Genomic DNA, 24,300 nt, shown 5'->3' with positions numbered 1-24,300 from the left:
TATTTGTTTGCTTCACAATAAAAAGAAAACCAAATGTTCACAATTTTAGGCTTGTTCTTTACATGAACTGATGCAAACCCTTAAAGTGAAATTCCATTTTGTGAGGTAGCAAAAGCCCCAAAATGTCAAGGGGTTGTACTCACAAGCCGATCCAGCGTCATTCTGCTCCTCTTCTCTGTGACGTCAGCTCTCCTCAGACTCTCCGGATCACTCTGTGCTTTATGTGTGAGCCGGAAGTCTCTTTTATAATGTGTGTGTAATAATATCTAGATAACCATTTTGTCTTTCCTTTAGTGTGATTTATTTCCTATTTATGTGATTATTCCTTTATAATCCAATTGTTGTAATCTATAACGTGAAATTAAGAAATTGCAATTATTAGGCCTAATAATGGGAGATGACATGCAGCAAATAATGCTGCCATCCTTGTGTCAGTCTGAGGGAGGGATCCAGCGGAATCACCGAGTTACTTTTAGACACTGATGCATGAAACAGCTGCCAAACTCACTACCTAGCACAGCCACAAAAATAGAAAGCCGTGTCACATGAGGGACATCATTTTGCTTTGCTTTCTGTGTAAGTTATTAAGTGTACACCCCTCACGGGATAACGCAGAATGAGAAAAGTCATACTGTACACCAGGGGTGTCAAACTGCATTCCTCGAGGGCCGCAAACCATGCGTGTTTTCAAGATTTCCCTAGCTTTGCACAAGGTGCTGTAATCATTATGTGTGTAGGTGATTAAATTATCACCTGTGCAGTACAAGGAAATCCTGAAAACATGACCTGTTTGCAGCCCTTGAGGAATGCAGTTTGACACCCCTGCTATACACCACAACCTTGAACGTAAAAATACGCTGTAAGGCAACAGTGGAGGATAAAGTATAGACAGAAATGTGTCCCTAGTTCCTGTATGTCGCCATTTCTGGGGAGTCCGAGAATTGCGTTCTGTGTGGTTTGGCCTTATTCTGTTACTATAATAGAAGAAATAAATTGTAAGCCTATGTTTAAAATGAAGAAGCCTGCAGCTGAGTAAAATACTTTTGTTTCGTTTTTCCTCTTCTTTCAAGGCTTTATCGTTTTCCCATGGGTGAGTTCTGATGGAAACTCAACTACACAACCTGAAACAAGAAGTTTTCCATGCCCCGAGTACATAGATAATTGCTCAGGTAATTTATCAGAAACAGGTACTAGAAATTTCTTGGTGTTTAAAAGGCAATGTTTTTTGGAAAAATGTATTCCGTAGAAGAAGAACATTTGTAAACTGTTGAATATACATAAAAAATCCAGTAGTTATATGTAGTCCATGTGATTCTCCTCCTTCTCTTTATCACTGCGTTGTTTCTTCTTCTCTCTGCAGCCTTTGTGATCGGCCCTCCCTAATAATATAGATGCTTTCTCCCTCTATACACACTGAGCTCCTGCACACAATCTCCTACCTCTGTACTGCTCCTGCAGTTCTCTCCGTGGTTTTAACCAGTGGCACTCATACCTAAGATATGTTATGGGGATGTGCACGTATCTGACATTTTCAGCGGAAAAAATCTGAGACATCTGATTTTGGTCTGAGGGGACAGATCAAAATCGGCAATGCAAGTCTATGGGTCAATGAAAAAAATCTAACTGCACTCAGATCACATCCTAGTGCTGTCCAATTTTCACAGACTGACAGAAAGGACAAGGTGGAGAACCTTTTTATTCTTTTTCTCCATACGAGAAAAAATTTTGCCACTCTGGTCAAAGTCTGATCAGAATAATGGGTCCATTTTTCTCATTTGTGGAGAATTTGGTTGTGTGATCCTAACCTAAACAAGAGAGAAGGGGGAAACATAGGTAGTTGACAGAGTCACGATCAGTGTATAGTGTGACTGATGCCAATTTCAGCAGGATAGCCAGCTAGATGAAGGAGTTACAACGCCTCAAAATGAACAATAAAAAATAGTACAAGTGTGTCCATTGCCTTTAAATGGGTTTCCACTTTAAGAAGACTAAGCCCCAAAATCTTTTATAGGTACTTGTAAAATAATAAATAGAGAGGGTACTCACTGTCGACGTGTCCAGTGCGGCTCTTCGATGCTGCTCCAGTGCCTGCTTTGGTTGTCGTGTTTCAATGTTTCGGCAGCAGTCACATCTGTTTACAGTGCATATCATGGCTGCAGCCAATCACTGAGGTTTACATCAGTGGTACTGCAGAGGGTATCTGCTCTTTTGTTTTTATACACATACTGTATAAAAACATATGGAGACCATTTTTATTAAAGCGGAAAACCACTTCAAGGCTTATTATTGATTACAGGGAGCCACTCATGGGGGAAAACACTATACACATGAAGATATAGGGTTAATCTGCAGCTAAATAGCCTCAAAATGCTGCCTCACCACCTTACTGGAAATACGGCTACCGGGAGAAAATGTACATTTATCTTCCTGGGAGCTGCTTGCTTTTAGTCACAGGGGTGATGGGCAGAGAAATTACAGTGATCGGTCACTAGACGGTCAGTGGCGGCTGAAATCACCAACTTGCGCATTGATTGACAGTTCGCTTTACACGCACACTACAGAGCGAACTGTCAATCTACTGGGGAGTGATTACAGCCGTCTGTCACTGCATTGTGACATATGACTGTAATCTCTCTGTACACACCCAATGACTGAAAGCAAGTGGCTGCCTGGAGAATATATGTTCATATTCTCCCTGTAGTCATGCTTTCGTTTCGACACTATTTACCTGCAAATTAACCCTTTGTCTTCAGGTACAGAGCGTTTTTGCACATAACCGGTCTCCTTTAAAGGTCTCTGTGTTGCTTAGCTGAATCCTGCTACTTCAGAGATTACTTATTGCTTTTTAATAGGCCATTTTTGAAGTCTATGCTAGTAATAACAATATGACAACAGAAAAGCGCTGCCGTAAGCCAAAGAAAATGCTACAACTGCAGTGTTTGGCTCTTTATATTAAAATCTGCAGTGTGCACCTTTTTTCGGAGGTAGGTCAGTTGGGTTTTGTACAGCTATTTACTCGCATTGTGCGGATGTTGTTTTGGGCGGGATATGTACCAAAAATCAGTAACCTGAAATGTGACCATGGGCAAACTGCATATAGGCTGTATCCTTTTCTTTCCGCAGTTATTTGACCTGCCATAATGATAATGCTCATGTCACTATACATTGCTAAGCTGGGTATTTCTATAAATCTCTTCCTGCACATGAGAATATGGTTATTTCTGCAGCAAATGTGTGGATTTCTACAAACCCCAAGCAGATAACGAAAACAGCTGCAGACGTTTATGAATGTACCCTTACCGGAATGATAATAGAAACATTATTTCCAGCTTTCTTTCTAGTCTATCAAAAGAATTGCAGCCCCTGTTTAAAAAAAAAAAGTCTGAAAAAAAAGCATTAAAGCACCACTTCAGCCTTTTTTTTAATGCAGCGCTGGAGTGGTGCTACTAATGTAAGTTTCCTTCCCCTAGTCTCACACTTACCAGCTGCCGTCTTCATCTTTTATCAGCGCCGCTTCGGTCGATCTCCAGCAGTTTGTGACCTACTGGATCACTCCAGTGTTTGCTAGCCAAGCCAGAAGGCACAACTCAATGCAAGACTATAAAAGCCAGAACGAGGCCCTCATAGACTTGCACTGAGAGCTTGTGAACGTTACCTCTGACTTCCGGTCAGTCAGTGCGGGACCGGAGGGTGCTGGGAAGAGCTGAAGACAGCAGGTAGTAATTCTAATGCTATGATCAGGGCTAAGGTTAGTAGCACCACTCCAGCCTTGAAATGAAAAAAAATAAAGGCTGGAGTGGTGCCTTACAAATTTTTTTTATTAAAGAAAAAAATAGAAAAAAGAATCTCGTACGGTGGTGAGAGAAGAAAGTGAGGTGATGGAAATACTAACTGTTGGAGTATGCGAAGGATTTGGTGAAACCCAAACAAGCCTGTGAGAGTAGAGTCACAGTTTTATACAGGGATTTACCACTGAGTCATAATTTGATGTAATGCCAACCAAAAGGTTTATGAAGCAGCCAGCCCAAAGAGACGTTTTGTAGACCATACCCATTAATATGCGGAAGGATGTTTTCCGGATTGGTGCCCAAGTGGAATTCCACTACTTCACTATGCAGCATTTCTCCAGCAATTTCAGGCTGCAAAACAGTCTCCCTCTACTGCAATCTGTCTTAGGAAATGTCACATATACGCTGTGACACCGCAAGTGAAGACAAACGCTACAAAGGAAAAGTATTGTTTGCAGTACATTTTATATTGTCACTATTGGCTGACGTTTGGCGGCAGTGTGGTTGCAAAAATAAGCATGAAAAATAGCAAGAAAAAATCCACTAAACTTTCTAGTGGAAACACAAAATGTAAGTTCTTGTGTGAAAGGGTATGTGAAAGAAGCTTGGGAAGCTATCATACCAGTACAGCATATCGAAATGCAAATATTAATTAATAGTTTATTTTGTGAGTCAGCAATTATTATTTCCGTCACACGTATGCATCCGAAAAGTCATTTTTAATTTTAATTATATAGCATGATCATATTCCATAGCACTTTACAGACATCATAATCACTGTCCCCATTGAAGCTCACAATCTAAATTCCCTATCAGTATATACGTCTTTGGAGTATGGGAGGAATCCGGAGCATCAGGAGGAAACCTACACAAACATACAGACTCCAGATGTTGCCCTTGGTGGGATTTGCATAACAGCTGTAATAACCACTGAGCCACCATGCAGTATTGCTTCAATACGTTGCATTGGCTTTATTATATGCTGTACATTACATCACTTAAACTACCTTACATGTAAAAATAAACCGTCACATACATTAAATTGTGTTTTGTGTTACTAAACGACTGCTTGTACCATTAAAGTATTTTACGTGAGGAGCATCTACAGAGCATCTGCCCTGGGAGAAGAGACTAATATTATAATGAAGTGAGTTCTTCCATGACTCACATAACTGCACATTATAGGAAAGAACAACTCCTTACAGAATTGATGTCATTACCATAACCGTCATTGAAATGGCCAGACATTGTTTTCTCCAGGCCGATACACTGACAGCACTGGAAGATCGGGCTTTTGAGTCACGGAGAGCAGATTTTATAGCTACATGAAATTTTAATGTCGTCTTTGTATATGTTATAAAATGTGTTCTTCTGAAATTTAGATGGAATCTCTAAGGAGTTCTCTTATCTTATAAAGGCACTTATGTCATGGCTCGAGTTGGATATTCGATTTGGTGACCCCCTTGCTCTGTGGTCCGTTTTCCTGTCTGCTGAGCTATCACCCTTTTCTTCCCAGTGATAATGCTAATGGTTCCTATTGCCTTTTTTCCTTTCTGGGTTTGTTCCCCTTCAGGTATTTCCCATTGTTCCGTTTTGGTTTGCCCTATCACAGTCTGGGTTGGGCGGTATATATTTTTCTTTCACAATACTTCCTTGCTGGCTATACTTCTAGGTGGTTTAGTGTTAACCCCTTTCTGCCATTAGACGTACTATTGCGTCCATGTGGGGTGGGCTTTACTTCCCAAGGACGCAATAGTACGTCATATGCGATCGGCAGCGCTCACGGGGGGAGCGCCGCCGATCGCTGCCGGGTGTCAGCTGCCTATCGCAGCTGACATCCGGCACTATGTGCCAGGAGCGGTCAAAGACCGCCCCCGGCACATTAACCCCCGGCACACCGCGATCAAAGATGATCGCGATGTGCCGGCGGTGCAGGGAAGCACCGCGCAGGGAGGGGGCTCCCTGCGGGCTTCCCTGAGCCCCCCGCAGCAACGCGATGTGATCGCGTTGCTGCGAGGGTCTCACCTCCCTCCCTCCCTGCTCCAGGTCCGGATCCAAGATGGCCGCGGATCCGGGTCCTGCAGGGAGGGAGGTGGCTTCACAGAGCCTGCTCAGAGCAGGCACTGTGAAGCAGCCGGCACTCCTATCAGATCGGTGATGTGACAGAGTGCTGTGCAAACTGTCAGATCACCGATCTGTGATGTCCCCCCCTGGGACAAAGTAAAAAAAAAATATTCCAAAATAATGAAAAAAAAAAAAATATTATTCCCATAAATAGATTTCTTTATCTAAATTAAAAACAAAACAATAAAAGTACACATATTTAGTATCGCCGCGTCCGTAATGGCCCGACCTATAAAACTGGCCCACTAGTTAACCCCTTCAGTAAACACCATAAGAAAAAAAAAAAAAAAACGAGGCAAAAAACAACGCTTTATTATCATACCGCCGAACAAAAAGTGGAATAACACGCGATCAAAAAGATGGATATAAATAACCATGGTACTGCTGAAAGCGTCATCTTGTCCCGCAAAAAACGAGCCGCCATACAGCATCATCAGCAAAAACATAAAAAAGTTATAGTCCTGAGAATAAAGCGATGCAAAAATAATTATTTTTTCCGTAAAATAGTTTTTATCGTATAAAAGCGCCAAAACATAAAAAAATGATATAAATGAGGTGTCGCTGTAATCGTACTGACCCGAAGAATAAAACTGCTTTATCAATTTTACCAAACGCGGAACGGTATAAACGCCTCCCCCAAAAGAAATTCATGAATAGCTGTTTTTTGGTCATTCTTCCTCACAAAAATCGGAATAAAAAGCGATCAAAAAATGTCACGTGCCTGAAAATGTTACCAATAAAATCGTCAACTCGTCCCGCAAAAAGCAAGACCTCACATGACTCTGTGGACCAAAATATGGAAAAATTATAGCTCTCAAAATGTGGTAACGCAAAAAATATTTTTTGCAATAAAAAGCGTCTTTCAGTGTGTGACGGCTGCCAATCATAAAAATCCGCTAAAAAACCCACTATAAAAGTAAATCAAACCCCCCTTCATCACCCCCTTAGTTAGGGAAAAATTAAAAAAATTTATTTATATCCATTTTCCCGTTAGGGCTAGGGTTAGGGCTAGGGTTAGGGTTAGGGTTGGGGTTAGGGTTAGGGCTAGGGTTAGGGTTAGGGCTAGGGTTAGGGTTGGGGCTACAGTTAGGGTTGGGGCTAAAGTTAGGGTTAGGGTTTGGATTACATTTACAGTTGGGAATAGGGTTGGGATTAGGGGTGTGTCAGGGTTAGGGGTGTGGTTAGGGTTACCGTTGGAATTAGAGTTAGGGGTGTGTTTGGATTAGGGCTTCAGTTATAATTGGGGGGTTTCCACTGTTTAGGCACATCAGGGGCTCTCCAAACACGACATGGAGTCCGATCTCAATTCCAGCCAATTCTGCGTTGAAAAAGTAAAACAGTTCTCCTTCCCTTCCGAGCTCTCCCGTGTGCCCAAACAGGGGTTTGCCCCAACGTATGGGGTATCAGCGTACTCAGGACAAATAGGACAACAACTTTTGGGGTCCAATTTCTCCTGTTACCCTTGGGAAAAAACAAACTAGGGGCTAAAAAATAATTTTTGTGGGAAAAAAAAAAGATTTTTTATTTTCACGGCTCTGCGTTATAAACTGTAGTGAAACACTTGGGGGTTCAAAGTTCTCCCAACACATCTAGATGAGTTCCCTGGGGGGTCTAGTTTCCAATATGGGGTCACTTGTGGGGGGTTTCTACTGTTTAGGTACATTAGGGGCTCTGCAAACGCAATGTGACGCCTGCAGACTATTCCATCTAAGTCTGCATTCCAAATGGCGCTCCTTCCCTTCCGAGCCCTCCCATGCGCCCAAACGGTGGTTCCCTCCACATATGGGGTATCAGCGTACTCGGGACAAATTGGACAACAACTTTTGGGGTCCAATTTCTTCTCTTACCCTTGGGAAAATAAAAAATTGGGGGCGAAAAGATTTTTTTATTTTTACGTTTCTGCATTATAAAGTTCTGTGAAGCACTTGGTGGGTCAAAGTGCTCACCACACCTCTAGATAAGTTCCTTAGGGGGTCTACTTTCCAAAATGTTGTCACTTGTGGGGGGTTTCAATGTTTAGGCACATCAGGGGCTCTCCAAACGCAACATGGTGTCCCATCTCGATTCCAGTCAATTTTGCATTGAAAAGTCAAATGGCGCTCCTTCGCTTCCGAGCTCTGTCATGCGCCCAAACAGTGGTTTACCCCCACATATGGGGTATCGGTGTACTCAGGACAAATTGTACAACAACTTTTGCGGTCCATTTTCTCCTGTTACTCTTGGTAAAATAAAACAAATTGGAGCTGAATTAAATTTTTTGTGAAAAAAAGTTAAATGTTCATTTTTATTTAAACATTCCAAAAATTCCTGTGAAGCACCAGAAGGGTTAATAAACTTCTTGAATATGGTTTTGAGCACCATGAGGGGTGCAGTTTTTAGAATGGTGTCACACTTGGGTATTTTCTATCATATAGACCCCTCAAAATGACTTCAAATGAGATGTGGTCCCTAAAAAAAAAATGGTGTTGTAAAAATGAGAAATTGCTGGTCAACTTTTAACCCTTATAACTCCCTAACAAAAAAAAATTTTGGTTCCAAAATTGTGCTGATGTAAAGTAAACATGTGGGAAATGTTACTTATTAAGTATTTTGTGGGACATATATCTGTGATTTAATTGCATAAAAATTCAAAGTTGGAAAATTGCGAAATTTTCATAATTTTCGCCAAATTTCCGTTTTTTTCACAAATAAACGCAAGTACTATCAAAGAATTTTTACCATTGTCATGAAGTACAATATGTCACGAGAAAACAATGTCAGAATCACTGGAATCCATTGAAGCGTTCCAGAGTTATAACCTCATAAAGGGACAGTGGTCAGAATTGTAAAAATTGGCCCGGTCATTAACGTGCAAACCACCCTTGGGGGTAAAGGGGTTAAGGAGTTCTTGCTCTTTAGCTAAGGGATTTTCCCTGCAAAGCAAATACCATTTGTATTACTACTGAGTGTCTGATTGTCTGTCCTTCCTAGCACCTTTCTTTCTCCTGAGTTTGGTGGGAGGTTATACTTGTTTCATCTATTATTCTCCATTTTTCCCCTTTGTGCATGTGCTTTAAGTTTTCTCACCCTCGGTCCTCGTATCCCTCTGCACACTTTCCCTCTCCTGGTTAACTGTACACAGCAGTCTCTCCTCTGTTTCATCAGGAGGTACGAGAAACCCCTTGACAGCCTTTTAGGGAGCCATTTCCAAGGTGGTGTTTTTCTTAGTTGCGCTGTTAGAGATTGTCTAGTCCGTAAAGGGACCAGTTGGGTGTGGGTGCGTCTACTCTGTGTTGTAGGATTAATTATTTCCATTATCCGTGTATGAGTTACGTGCATAACACTTATAGTGGAGGTATAATATTCCTTACAATATTCATGGCTCTTTTGGTAGTGGTACGCCGGAATTTCTTAAAATGTACACAGCTGCTTCAGAAGCTTTTTCTGAAAAAGAAGTGAAGGGTGTGTGGGCTTTGTCATCTGATATACAGTATTGTATTGTCTCCCCCATTAATAATGACAGGCACAGTTACTTCTAAATTGTTCCCCCCAATTCTCACTTTCACATCAATCCTCATTTTTTCGCCTTGCAAAGATACTCCCATGCCCATGCACCTATCCTGTGCCCTAAAAACAGTGCCAGCTGCAGTGCCTCCAGTGTCATTGGTGTCAGCCATCTTCACCAAACAGTGCCAGCCCCCATTTCCTTACATTTCATTTTTCACTTAGCACTCTACCCCTTGTGAATGACAAGTTACGGCAGCTTTCAGCAAAAGAGGTGGAATTTTTCAGAAAAAAAATAAAAATAATCTAGTATGTGATCGATTATTATTTCGGCCTGGAGACTGATGCAGTTTTTTAATGTTACTTGCAGGAATTTCTGAGCCAGCAAGATCGAGAAGCCATTTTTCCCGATGTCCAAAGTCGTATAGACATTACTGTGTTAAAGGGAAGTGCCGTTTCGTAATGGTTTTGAAAGAGCCAGCCTGTATGTAAGTAGTGTTCTTCTTTATGATGATTTTATCTTGAATGTATGTCTTAAGTATGACTTTTCAATGGCCATTACACAGCATAGTAAAAGCATATACAGTTTAATATTGTAACAGCATATAGAGCTATAGGACCTATGAATGGAGTTATATTTAGCCTCCATGAGGTTGTCCTGTTTCAATGTTTTGTAGTCCATAGGCTGGCAGACTTATAAGATAAACTGAGGTTTTCCCCAGTGACGTTTCTCCATCTCTGCTCCGGTCTTCATTCATCATCTGCATCGGTGACATTGCTCGTAACTACTACAGCCAATTACTGGGCTCAGCTGCTATGCCGGTGTAGACACTGAGTCACTGAGCCTAGTGATTAGCAGCAGCGGTTACGAGGCCTGTAGATGTGATGTCAGTTCTGCAACTGATCAACTAAGATCGGAGCAGCGGTTGAGATGCATCACTGGACCTGGGTAGGGTGATTAAAAGCTCATCTTATTATACTACTCTACCAGCCTACGAACTACAAATTATTGACGTAGGACAACCCATAATTGGTGTTTGTTATTATAAACAGATATCGTACTATTACTGCATTATTGTATTGTGAATTACAGTGTAAATCCCACTGATAATGAGCAAGTGACAGCTCGTGTCCCTTGCTAATTATCATATGGTTATTCTGGTTAACAGTGCATGGCATCTGAGATAATGGTGTCTCCTGCTTCTGTAAGTAAAGAGTTCAGGACACAAGCTTTCTAACATGGACAGAGGAGGAAGAAATGTCTGGATTGACGCAGATTGGAGGGAGCTTTTAGTGAGGAACTTGGTGCAGAATACAATGTCTGTCATTATCAATAATAGCAGTCATCCATTTTGTGTTCTTTTCTAGATGTGATGAGGGCTATACTGGGTCAAGATGTGAAAGGCTGGACCTATTTTACTTGAAAGAAGACAGGGGGCAACTTGTTGTGATCGGCTTGATTCTTGCAATGGTGGCTCTCATTATCGTCATTGTTTCCATATGCCTTTTCTCACAGTAAGATATTTGTACTCTGTGTTTTCATTCACGGTGTGAGGGGAAGCAGGGGATTGTTGATGTATTCTCTATTTATTGACCGTGCACCCTGCTGATGATTCTGATACAAGGGGGACATACTGGCACACAACAATTGATATAATGGTCTGTTGCACATTAGCTTTCATACGTTTGAAAAAATCATAAATGTTTCAGAGCATTCAGTGAAAAGGAAAATCTAAAATACACTGACCAGAAAATGTTTCTTCACTGGGCTGCAGCGAAAAAAAGCAAATAAGAGACAAGGGAAATTCTTTAACTGTTGTCAGATGTTGAAGTGGCTTTTTCATCAGATTTACACATTTCAAACTGCACACATTAATAAGTAGATCTCTTAACCCTGATGAAACTGATGTACTTACTTTGAAAATCCAGGTCAGAATGCCTGTATAATCCTTTGGGGAAGAGTTAATGCCTGCCATTATAATAAGCATTTCATGAGTGCATATCTTGCTCATTATAATTTCAGGCTTATACAGCCATTCTGACAAAGACTTTCAAAATAAGTACATCAGCCTCATTGTACCTAAAAAATGCGTTTAATAATCTGTGCCGTTTGTGTTGTTAAATAATGTGATAGATCCACTTTATGAGACGTGCACCCCAATGTTGTACTTTATTTTGTTAGGGCACACATAACACCACTCCACTGTCCCCATTGAGAACACATGCATACTCAGCTGAACAAAGCGTGCTCATATATGGGGACGTCGAGAGGCATAGCTGTCAGCGATAGCAGTAATGTGTGATGTCAGAATAACGCATTGTGGTCGTTGGTCCCTTTTAATATCATCTTTTTTATAGTCACTGTCGAAAAGCACACAGAAGAAAAATGAAGGAAAAGGAAATGGAAAGTCTCAGTAATGAGGCCGCTGGAAAAATGGAAGAAACACACTTTGTCTAAAGGTAAGTAAAGGATCTTTATTTTTCCTTCCATCAGATAAATTGTTGGGTTGGAGATTTTTCTACATAGAACAGATTTAGCTTAAAAGGCTTGTCCACTACTAGAACAACCCCTTCTTGAGCAAAATGTTTGGCCCCCATAAAATAATAAAACCTATACTTGCCTTCCGGTGCCGTTCCCGCGGTGTCAACACTCGCTGTGTCGGGGCTCCTGTGCGGTTGTTGTGACATGTGACCCCCGGAGGCCAATCAGCGCTGGCATCACTGTCCCCGCCTTCGGACAAATCGAACATGAAGAGGAAGTCCAGGCTACAGCTGATTTCTGACTTCCTCTTCATGCTCGATTCAACAGGAGGCGGGAACAGTGACATCTGCGCTGATTGGGTGATGGCGTCACATGTCACGCGTACAACATGGGAGCCCCGTGGGAAAGGCGCCAGCCCAGGAGGTGAGTATAGGCTTTATGTTATCGGGGCCAAGCGTGGGGTATGAGAAGAGGTTGTCCATGTAGTGGACAACTACTTTAATGTTCTTTTCCTTATTTATTCACCTTCATAATAGGGCGATTTTTCATTTTTGCCCTTTTGTTTTTTCCTCCCCTACTTTTAGGAGACGACAAATTTTTTTTTTATTTTTATTATTATTATACATTTTTACAGCGCCATTTATTCCATGGCGCTTTACATGTGAATACGAGGCAAATATAGACAAATACATTAAACATGAGCAGATAACAAGGCACACGGGTACATAAGGAGGGAGGACCCTGCCCGCGAGGGCTCACAGTCTGCAGGGGATGGGTGATGAAACACTAGGAGAGGGTAGGGCAGGTTGCGCGGCGGTTCAGTAAGTTCAGGATCACTGCAGGCTGTAGGCTTGTCAGAAGAGGTGGGTCTTCAGGTTCTTTTTGAAGGTTTCTATGGTTGGCGAGAGTCTAATGTGTTGGGGTAGAGAGTTCCAGAGTATGGGGCAAGCACGGGAGAAGTCTTGGATGCGGTTATGGGAAGAAGAGATAAGAGGAGAGTAGAGAAGGATATCTTGAGAGGATCGGAGGTTGCGTGTAGGTAAGTACCGGGAGACCATGTCACAGATGTATGGAGGAGACAGGCTGTGGATGGCTTTGTATGTCATTGTGAGGGTTTTGAACTGTAGTCTCTGGGCGATAGGAAGCCAGTGAAGAGCTTGACATAGGGGAGAGGCTGGGGAATAGGGGGAGACAGGTAGATTAGTCGGGCAGCAGAGTGAGAGCTTACTGTATTTTTTGCAGTTTGGTTTGTAGTTGTGAATGACACCTTCAAGTTAACCATAGAATTTCCTGAATTGGAGAATTGTGGTGAATGAAAAATGGCAGTTCTGCTGTTTCAATTTTCTTTTCGGAGTGGTTGACATGCAGATTAAATAAATTACACACCACACTCTGAGCTCCACGGGAAAGCTATGATTTCCCAATGTGCTGCATTATATGAGTGTTGTGCTATATAGCATAAATGATCATTGCATGTTCAGTTCTTCTACAAAAGGGGTTTGGTACCGTCTTAGCTAGTTAAAAAAAAAGATTGCTCTCGGTGGGAAAAACAAGATAATCTTGGAGTTATGATAGAAAGAAAAAAAAAAAACAGACATGGCATAGTAAATGCTTATTAACTATGCCATGTCTGTTTTTTTTTCTCTTTTTGTTGTTCATTTGTTTTACCTAGTTATTTTTTTGTTTTTTCTGTGTGCATATATTTGTGTTTCTTCAGAAACTTTTTTATACCATGCCTGAGAAAAGATCCTAAGAAATCCTGAAAGCTTGCTTTGTAATATCATTTATTTTATTTTCGTTAGCCATTAAAAGGGATCATAACTACAAGATTATCTTGTTTTTCCCACTGAGAGCATTCATTCTCCTACCTAATACCGTAAAAATGAGAAAAAAATTTGTTTAAAAAAGTACAAAATCTAAAAATTCAAATAATCACCTATTTGCCCATTAACCCCTTACCATCATGTCAGACTCCCTCCCTTTGATGCGGACTCCGACAGTGAGCCCACATCTTTCCGGGGACATGTCAGCTGTTTTGAACAGCTGACATGTGCGCGCAATAGCCACGGGTGGAATCGCGATCCACCCCTGACTATTAACTAGTTAAATGCTGCTGTCAAACTCTGACAGCAACATTTAAATTGCGCTTCCATCAATCACGCTGGAAATACGCACATCAGTGACCGGCGTCACGTGATCGCTGGTCACCGTTGTGTTGGCATGACAACCTGAGGTCTTCTGGAGACCTCTATGGTTGTCAATGTCGTCTTGCTGTGAACACCACCAGTGGGTGATAAATGCAGAAGTGGTGCATATGTTTCTATTACACTTTTCCTCTAATTGTTCCACTCCTGGTTTTGCCTTACAAATACTGATGTAAAATACTGACCAAATACTGCTAGTGTGACGGCAGCCTCATACAGCTATGTCAATGGAAAAATAAAATAGTCATGGTTCTTGGAAGAAGGGGAGGAAAAAATTAAGAGCGTAAAAACAAAAAAAAACCTAGTCTTTAATGGTAAATAACTTCCAGTATTTACATACTGATATATACTATGAGCATGGAACATATACAATATTAAAATCATAAGTCAGATAAAATGAATTTGTACTTTTCATTACTAGTTAATAACTGATTTTATGTGTTTGCATAGGTTACAATGAAGCTACACTACCTGCAGGCAGGTTTCATGCTGCTGTTACCGAAAAGAATAAGCTGACCCATTGGGTAACGATGAAGAAAATCAGACAGCACATTGGAAACATTGGAACTGTAGCACCACTGTTGTACACAGTTTGACACCATGCAATCTGTTATCAGTATTTTCTGCAGTCTTCTGATATTACCAAGCCTGCTCATCAGTCAGATAAATTGATGTGTACTACAAATACCACGGCAAGTTTTAATATTACAAAATGGCCTTGGGTATATCAAATTCATTAACGGGTTATTCCCAAAATCACATTGTAGTCTTATAATAATGTACATATATATTTATTCAGTTGTGCCAATGTACCTAATTTTTATATTTGTCTCAATTTGTCAATACCCCCCCTCCCAAAGGATGCCCCTCTAGGATCTATTTTCCCTCCAGTTGCCATTGGAACAGTCCTGTAGTTCAAGTGGCCCTGGTCGATCATGCACAGTGCAGCCTTTCTCAGCTGGCTTCCTGATAGCTGAGCTGTGGGAAGTATCTATAATAGAGCTTCAGTACCATTCAGAATGCTCATACCAGTAATAAACAGTTTACATGTGTGCTGGTAACTAAGAAGTGATGTACTGCAGGATAGAGCTGTGTATAGAAGGGCTGATGAGAAATGTATTGCAGGATGGGGCTCTGTATAGAGGGGCTGAAAAGTGTGATGTATTGCAGAATGCAGCTGGAAGGAGAAGATGCTAGATGATGGACTTTGTATAAAGGGGATGAAAGGAAAGATGTACTACAGGATGGAGCTATAAGGGCTGAAATTAGTTAAGACCTGTTTGTTGCATGCTGCTGAGAGACGAGTGATGTGATATGCATTGTTGATGTATAGGGCAGACGATTATCTTCTGTCATCTGCATCAATATGCAGCATTTTCAGTTTCTAGCTCTGCTAGAATCAACTAATGATGTAAAACCACACAGGGAGCTATACTGATGTAGATGGAAGGGGATAAAATAGGTCAGGTAGGGTAGTAGACTGTACAGGAGCAGAGAATGCACAGATGGTGAATTCTATACTTTTATTAGCTTGAGGATAACTCAGAGATGTGAGGCTAATCAGGAGCCCATATGAGAGGGGAAAGGGGTCTGCAGCACTGTGGAGAAGCAAGTGCTGCTGGGAATTGTAGCTTTATCATCAGATAAGAATAGTACCAACCCATTCAGATAAGCGCCGCTGGATGCAAGGAGGGGCAGATGGAGATAAAAAAAGACACAAAGGTATAAGAAAGCATCTTTCTGTGAGACTTAGTCTGTATTAACAATAAGTATGCATTTACTTATGTAAAAGAAGGCGATTCGGAGAATAACCCTTTCAATTTTTCGCATATGATAAAAGACTAATGAAAAATAACGATGGTAATGTGTACATAGAAAATATTATATTTTGATAATCAATTATTTTTTGACCAATGCATTATTTTTACATTTGGCTAGTAATATTTAGAAGGTACTGCAGAAGTTATGTATATGTTGCTATTGTAACTATTACGAAAGTCATAACGAAAGTGCTAAAGTTGTAAAAAAGACTAAGACAAGCGATAAAATATCACTGTCCATGAATGGGAAGATTTGGACCTGATATCAAGCACTAGTGGTCTCACTGTTACAAATGTTGTGCCATAAGGACACCAATAATTCCAAAAGAACATCAGACGGATGCCAAAAGATAGACAGGGTGTGTTGTCTCAGGTGGCCGATATCACATTCCTCTAGCCCGCAGGTCAGGGTGATCTATTGAGGTTAGACTAGTGCTGCTGCCTGTGTTTCATCTTGAATGACCTATAATCCTGTCATCTGTTTCTAGGGCATCTTGCACGTTATGAAAATGTTCGTCCTGAATATAACTGTTGAGGTCCTGCTATTTTGTGTACAGTGACCCTCAGACTTGAGGTTGGCATTAATAATTCTCATTTTGTTCAGATGATGTTACAGACAGATTAATGAACTATGGCTGCTAACAGAAGGGTCTTAAATGCATTGAACCTGGAGTTAGCCGAGACTCGGTTGTAAATCGGCATCCATAGTGAAATACAATACCTCAATTACAGTATACAGGTCCTTCTCAAAAAATTAGCATATAGTGTTAAATTTCATTATTTACCATAATGTAATGATTACAATTAAACTTTCATATATTATAGATTCATTATCCACCAACTGAAATTTGTCAGGTCTTTTATTGTTTTAATACTGATGATTTTGGCATACAACTCCTGATAACCCAAAAAACCTGTCTCAATAAATTAGCATATTTCACCCATCCAATCAAATAAAAGTGTTTTTTAATAACAAACAAAAAAACCATCAAATAATAATGTTCAGTTATGCACTCAATACTTGGTCGGGAATCCTTTGGCAGAAATGACTGCTTCAATGCGGCGTGGCATGGAGGCAATCAGCCTGTGACACTGCTGAGATGTTATGGAGGCCCAGGATGCTTCAATAGCGGCCTTAAGCTCATCCAGAGTGTTGGGTCTTGCGTCTCTCAACTTTCTCTTCACAATATCCCACAGATTCTCTATGGGGTTCAGGTCAGGAGAGTTGGCAGGCCAATTGAGCACAGTAATACCATGGTCAGTAAACCATTTACCAGTGGTTTTGGCACTGTGAGCAGGTGCCAGGTCGTGCTGAAAAATGAAATCTTCATCTCCATAAAGCATTTCAGCCGATGGAAGCATGAAGTGCTCCAAAATCTCCTGATAGCTAGCTGCATTGACCCTGCCCTTGATGAAACACAGTGGACCAACACCAGCAGCTGACATGGCACCCCACACCATCACTGACTGTGGGTACTTGACACTGGACTTCAGGCATTTTGGCATTTCCTTCTCCCCAGTCTTCCTCCAGACTCTGGCACCTTGATTTCCGAATGACATGCAAAATTTGCTTTCATCAGAAAAAAGTACTTGGGACCACTTAGCAACAGTCCAATGCTGCTTCTCTGTAGCCCAGGTCAGGCGCCTCTGCCGCTGTTTATGGTTCAAAAGTGGCTTTACCTGGGGAATGCGGCACCTGTAGCCCATTTCCTGCACACGCCTGTGCACGGTGGCTCTGGATGTTTCCACACCAGACTCAGTCCACTGCTTCCTCAGGTTCCCCAAGGTCTGGAATCGGTCCTTCTCCACAATCTTCCTCAGGGTCCGGTCTCCTCTTCTCGTTGTACAGCGTTTTCTGCCACATTGTTTCCTTCCAACAGACTTACCATTGAGGTGCCTTGATACAGCACTCTGGGAACAGCCTATTTGTTGAGAAATTTCTTTCTGGGTCTTACCCTCTTGCTTGAGGGTGTCAATGATGGCCTTCTTGACATCTGTCAGGTCGCTAGTCTTACCCATGATGGGGGTTTTGAGTAATGAACCAGGCAGGGAGTTTATAAAAGCCTCAGGTATCTTTTGCATGTGTTTAGAGTTAATTAGTTGATTCAGAAGATTAGGGTAATAGGTCGTTTAGAGAACCTTTTCTTGATATGCTAATTTATTGAGACAGGTTTTTTGGGTTATCAGGAGTTGTATGCCAAAATCATCAGTATTAAAACAATAAAAGACCTGACAAATTTCAGTTGGTGGATAATGAATCTATAATATATGAAAGTTTAATTGTAATCATTACATTATGGTAAATAATGAAATTTAACACTATATGCTAATTTTTTGAGAAGGACCTGTAGTAGTGCCAACTCCGTAATTACACTTATAATCAAAATTGTTCAACCCCCATTGCAAATTAGGTTCATTAGCAAAATTTTACAAAGTTTCTGTTATTTACAGGAAACCAAAGAAAAAAACGATTCTTTAAATTGTTCAAATTGTTCAACACGACAGATATAACAAGTGGTTTCTCCAAATTCAGCACAAATTGCCACTTATAATCACTACAGAATTATACAAACCCTTCATGGCCAGCGTCAAGGACTTAATAGAGCCCTTTGGCTGCTATGACCTGCTGCAGACATTTTGCATAGACAACCAGCTTCAGAAAGCCTTCTACATGAGCAATTGTTGTGGGGTTCTATTCAGGAAACTGAAGTCCACTCCAGAACCTTCCAGAAATTCTTCTGAAACCAAGCCTTGGTGAACACTGAGGTAGGCTTGGGTTCACTGTTTTGTTGTAAGGTCCAATGACATTCAAGTTTCAGCTTCCTACATAAGGCATTGTGTTTTCTTCTAGGATTTCCTGATACTTGATTGAATCCATGTTTCTCTCTATCTCCACGTGCTACAGGTTTCTGATGCTATAAGAAGCAAAGCAGCGCCAGAGCATCACTGAGCCACCACCATGCTTCACTGTAGGCAGGATGTTCTTTTCTGCATTTGCTTCATTCTTTCTCTTCCAATCATACTACAGATCCATAGGTCTGAAAGATTCCAGCTTTGTTTCATGCCTCTGCAGAACAGAAACCCAAAGCTTTTGTGGCTTATTTATGTGATTTTGAGCACATTGGAGACAGCCTTTTGTTTTGCTTTTGGATCAGTAGAAGTGTACTTCTTGGAGTTCAGACTAGGAGGCCTTTTGTATGCTCCTTACTCTGCAAACTGAAATTCCAGTGTCTGCTGCCACCTCATCTTGCTGTAGGTCTTCTGCAGTCACACAACGGTTTTTGACTACCTGCTTCCTCATAATTCTGGGAAAGCTGGTAATAGGTTTGTCTTACTGCCACGTCCAGATAGTGTAACCAAGGCTCTTTTAACGTCTTCGACCTTGTGAATACTGCTTCCAAGTGTATCTTTAGGAACATTCAAGGCATCTTCCACCTCTTTGTTTTAATTTTTTTTTGTTTCTGGAAGGAATTAATCTCTCCTGTTAACTTTTTGGACCACTCTCATTAGAAATCAAGAATATTTATGAATTGGAGTCCATTGCCCGTGAGGAATGGGATATTGTTCCTCATGAATGATATGAGAAGCTGTTGTCTGGTGAAGAATCATGTTTGCAGCAGGTCATAACAGCCAGAAGTGCTTTCTACTAAGTACTAAAGATGCTTGTTATGATGGGGCTGAATACTTCTGATTACAACTGTACTTAGCCTTAGCTGATCTCACTTACTTTCTTGCCAAAATGCCATTTTACAACCGTATAAAAATGTATCACACATTGATGTGAAACTTTATGGTAATTCATAGATAGTATTTTATTGTATTTCTATTTATGTATAGTATTCATAATATTTGGTACATTTTTGGGAGGCAGTATATAACATATTAGTATATATTAGCCATGTATTCATGTGCCATCTTTGATTCGGTACATTCGTTGGAGTGATGGAAGCCTTACACAATGCCCGGCATAGGCTCGAATGCGGTGTAATCACTGGTTATGGAATGTTCTCCTTATCCCTAGTTTTGGTCTCTACCTTTCCAAGAAAGCTTTATATATTATATCAGCGAATATCTGATCATGTAGCATCTAGTAAGTCTTAAGAGACCACTACGTGAATGGATATGTAGCGTTATTACCTGTGTACGCCAAACAACCATCATCAACATTGGATGCTGGTAAACTTCATTTTCTCAGTTGTATGCCGCTGTATGTGTGTATGGCAGCCATAGGAAAAATTTTATATTTTACGGCCTAAGAGGATAATACACCTCCTTCTAGAGAGTGGAAAAAAAAGATGACCTAGTGCCCAGCATATAACAGTCTTTTGTCGTGTACTGGTACAAGGGCATCTATGCACACGTTACAGGTAAAGAACTGATATCTACCTCGGGCCATTTTGATGAAAACAGATGTAGTTTAATTTAGATCCAATTATAGGTTTTCCTATATTAGAAATTTGGTGATTTACCAAATGGAAACTGCGCTAATCCCAAAATGGTAGAAGTGGCTGCACATGGACATATACTGTGCCTTTTATATATGTCATAGAGAGGCACAGCACACCTTATTTCTGTAGGCCTGGTTTCTCCACTCATCCTTTGGAGCACGATTTCTGGACTGGCTATGGGTTTTCTTATCTCAGAAGCTAGCTGATTCCAGTCCATTGGCCCGGTCAGTAGTCTGTAGCCTCTGGACGGGAGGATCGTGTATTCTCTTATCTTCCGGGGTCCCTGGCCAGAGACTACTGACCGAGCCGATAGACGAGTCCTGCAAATCTTTCTGCCAATCTCTTACCTTATAAGCATATATGAAGCTGTTGAGTTAAAGTCAGAAGACCTGCAGTTTCTCCAGACATCGCCGTCTGCATGTAACATAGACATATGTCTGCCCATTTGTAGACCCTAAAAATGAGGTTAACTTTGGAAAACGCAAGTAGTTATATAGTGAAAAATAGAAAATGGATCTTTTTGTATGTTAATGTATTTGTCTAGAGTATGTCAGAGTAAGCGAACGTTCATGTGCCCTAAATTTCTATTTCATTATCATGCTTTACCTGAAATGACCTGTAGATGGTGCCATTGCTATCTATATTTCTTGGTACACAGGTTCTTTCTGAGGAAGAGGACTAGAACTCTAGCGCCACCTAGTGGAAGTAGCAATCCTAAAAGTCAATATGAACCCTATAAAGGGACTTAAGATAAGAAGCTGAACCAGAAACTGAATTTGCAGAGACGTGTTTTGGAGTGTTTGCCCCAGATCACTACAGACATTGGAACTAAACGAAAACACAGTCCTCACCTGGCAATTAGATTCAATGAATATTTTGCATCATCAATTAGTGTAGGGGGGCATGGCATCTGCTGAATTCCTGTCCAAATAGATGTGTCCAGTTCAGACCCCTTCTTACGGTGATTTCAGGTGGTAGCCCCCAATGTACTATGGAATAAGTACTATTCAATGCATCTTTTTACGTGAGGAATCACAGCAAAGGACCTTTAACAAGGGGTTTCCTAAATCTGACAAATCCAAAAATCCACTGCCCTGTCGTATAACTTTGTATGCAAAAAAGAGACTTCCATGTTTCTGGCCCAAAGTGATCGAGATCTGAAAGGACCATGTTTTTTAAGAAATATTTTAGAAGAGGTCACAGATTGCTTCCTTAACTATTGAGCACGCATCACCTCTACACATATCTATAGTTTTCTACAATTTCACCACATTTTCAAGAAGTCTAAGTTTCTGTAAGTATTATTATATCAGAATAGCTATTAATGCCATGTGCAGAGGTATACTCCTGATGCTATTATTGTTGTATCACTATTTTTGTAGATGAAAACTATAATGCCATGTGCAGAGGTATACTCCTGATGCTATTATTGTTGTATCACTATTTTTGTAGATGAAAACTAAAGTATTTTAATAAATGGTTTATTAATAAAAGGAATATTGGAATTATTGCGTTTTTCATTCGCTGCAAGTGTCATCATACTAAAAACTTGGTAACATAGTGCCACCTGGTGGTAAACATGATGATGTACAGTGAAGAATTCCTCTTTAAAAAAATAATTGTACTGAAGAATGATGCAAAAAAATGCACAGCCTTGTTAATTTCATGCCATGTCCAGTGCACATATGTTCTTCCACAACTAACTGTAACTGTGTAAAATTGCAATATCTACTTTATTGGTTTATAGCTAACGTTACATTTCTTCTTTAAGGGTTATTCTCATTATACTAAATGGTAAAAATTGCACATTTACTTGTTAATAAAAAGTCCTCTCTGTTCCCAAGAACAGTGGGATTTTTTATTTTATTTTTGCTTCTTGTTTTCTAGGTTACTACTGACTACCTCTTTAGTCTTTCGGAGATGGTGGGTTGGCAAAGCAAGGAGCGCTCACTTGCAAGCTCTTTGCTATAGAGCTTGCAAGTGCTGCTCTGAAGCCAGGCTGATCCCTGAATCTGGCCAGCCTCAGAGCCCCTGTGCGCCTAAATGTCCTCATTGAGGTTGGACCTCTAGACAAGGAGCACAGTGCTTATAATCTCTTTCCTATAGATCTTGTAAGTGCTGCTGTGAAGCCTGTTGGATCCCTGAAACTGGCTGGCCTCAGAGCCACTGTGCTCCTACATGTCCTCATTGAGGTTGGAGCTCTAGGCAAGGAGCACACTGCTTACGATCTCTTACCTATAGATCTTGTAAGTGCTGCTCTGAAGCCTGTTGGATCCCTGAAACTGGCCGGCCTCAGAGCCCCTGTGCTCCTACATGTCCTCATTGAGGTTGGAGCTCTAGGCAAGGAGCACAGTGCTTACAATCTCTTTCCTATAGATCTTGTAAGTGCTGCTCTGAAGCCTGTTGGATCCCTGAAACTGGCCGGTCTGAGAGCCCCTATGCGCCTACATGTCCTCATTGCGATGGGACCTCTAAGCAAGGAGCGCAGTGCTTAAAATCTCTTTCCTATAGCTCTTGTAAGTGCTGCTGTGAAGCCTGTTGGATCCCTGAAACTTGCCGGTCTCAGAGCCACTGTGCTCCTACATGTCCTCATTGAGGTTGGACCTCTAGGCAAGGAGCGCAGTGCTTAAAATCTCTTTCCTATAGATCTTTCAAGTGCTACTTAGAAGCTGGTCAGATCCCTGAATCCAGCAAGCTTCAGTCCCCTTGTTCCTCTCTGATGCTGCAGAGGAACATTTGCCTATAAGCAAGCAGCGTTTGGCTCAGCATCTCAGCCATGTTGCTGGTTCGAACTGTTAATCATCCGGAGCACAAGCACCCGGGAAAGCAGGAAACCTAGAGGCAGGGGAGCGGTGTGCTCCTGAAGAGAGATAACGAGGATAACCTATTAACAATGTTGGCTGATGACGACAAGCTCTTTCTGGAAATACTCCAACTAATTTCCTGATGCACATTACTTTCTAGACTTATGGTTGGTTCACAGAATCATTTATATTGTGGATGGCCTAAAGAACCACAGTCTGTCACTTAGTACTGGAATTATCAGATTCTTGTGAGTTTGGCTTCTGGAACCCACATTATTCAGGTGTTATAGCTATAGCATTTTGAAGTTGTGGTCAGACATGTATTACATAAGTGGGCCAGGTACACTAGAGCGGGAATAACTAGTATTTATCAGTTTTACTCTGCTCATAGAGGGACACATGGGAAGGGGTTGTCTTTATGTGATAACCATTTTTCAAGCAATATTTTTTTAATGACAAATGTGGACCATTAATGATAACATTGTATTGGTAAGGGGGTATTCCGGTCAAATATGGCACGTCCTAGGATGAGATCTAAGACTTCATATTCTGTAGGCCTCTAACATCCGGGACCCCAACCAATCCTGAGAATTAAGATGCCGCTGTACTGCTTCAGTGCTACATTCCCTTGGTAATTTGTCCTGAGTCCTGTGCAAGGAACTGCAGTAGGATTCATCTACTATATAATTGTCTAAGGCTATGTGCACATGATGCAGATTTAGTGCAGAATTGGTGCAAAACTGCTGCAGATTTTTCTGCTGCAGAAACGCTGCAGAACTGCACTGTGATTTACATTACAATGTAAATCAATGTGAAAAAAAAAGCTGTGCACATGGTGCAGAAAAATCAGCGCAGAAACACTGCAGATTTCAAAGAAGTGCACGTCACTTCTTTTGTGCAGTTCTGCAGCGTTTCTGCAGCAGATTTTTCTGCACCATGTGCACAGCTTTTTTTTTCACATTGATTTGCATTGTACTGCACAGAAACTGCATCAAATCTGCAGATGCAGATTTAGTGCAGAAAATTCTGCACCAAATTTCCTACGTGTGCACATAGCCTAAGGGTCACTTCCGTCTGTCTGTCTTTCTGTCACGGATATTTATTGTTCGTGGCCTCTGTCTGTCATGGAAATCCAAGTTGCTGATTG

General features: G+C 41.1%; 1 protein-coding gene across 1 annotated transcript in view; it reads left to right on the top strand.

The window, feature by feature from the left end:
- BTC (betacellulin) overlaps positions 1–16,664 on the top strand; it is a 109,340-nt gene extending 92,676 nt beyond the window's left edge. Inside the window, exons 2-6 of the mRNA XM_069743500.1 lie at positions 1,071–1,169; positions 9,766–9,883; positions 10,764–10,910; positions 11,754–11,855; positions 14,532–16,664. Of these exons, the coding sequence (XP_069599601.1) occupies positions 1,071–1,169; positions 9,766–9,883; positions 10,764–10,910; positions 11,754–11,853 (464 nt within the window). The 3' untranslated portion in view covers positions 11,854–11,855; positions 14,532–16,664. The remainder of the gene's footprint in view (positions 1–1,070; positions 1,170–9,765; positions 9,884–10,763; positions 10,911–11,753; positions 11,856–14,531) is intronic.
- The last annotated feature ends 7,636 nt before the right edge of the window (positions 16,665–24,300 follow it).

This window comes from Ranitomeya imitator, chromosome 1, assembly GCF_032444005.1.
Source record: "Ranitomeya imitator isolate aRanImi1 chromosome 1, aRanImi1.pri, whole genome shotgun sequence".
NCBI classification, from domain to species: domain Eukaryota; kingdom Metazoa; phylum Chordata; class Amphibia; order Anura; family Dendrobatidae; genus Ranitomeya; species Ranitomeya imitator.
This window is presented reverse-complemented; position numbering and strand designations above follow the sequence as displayed.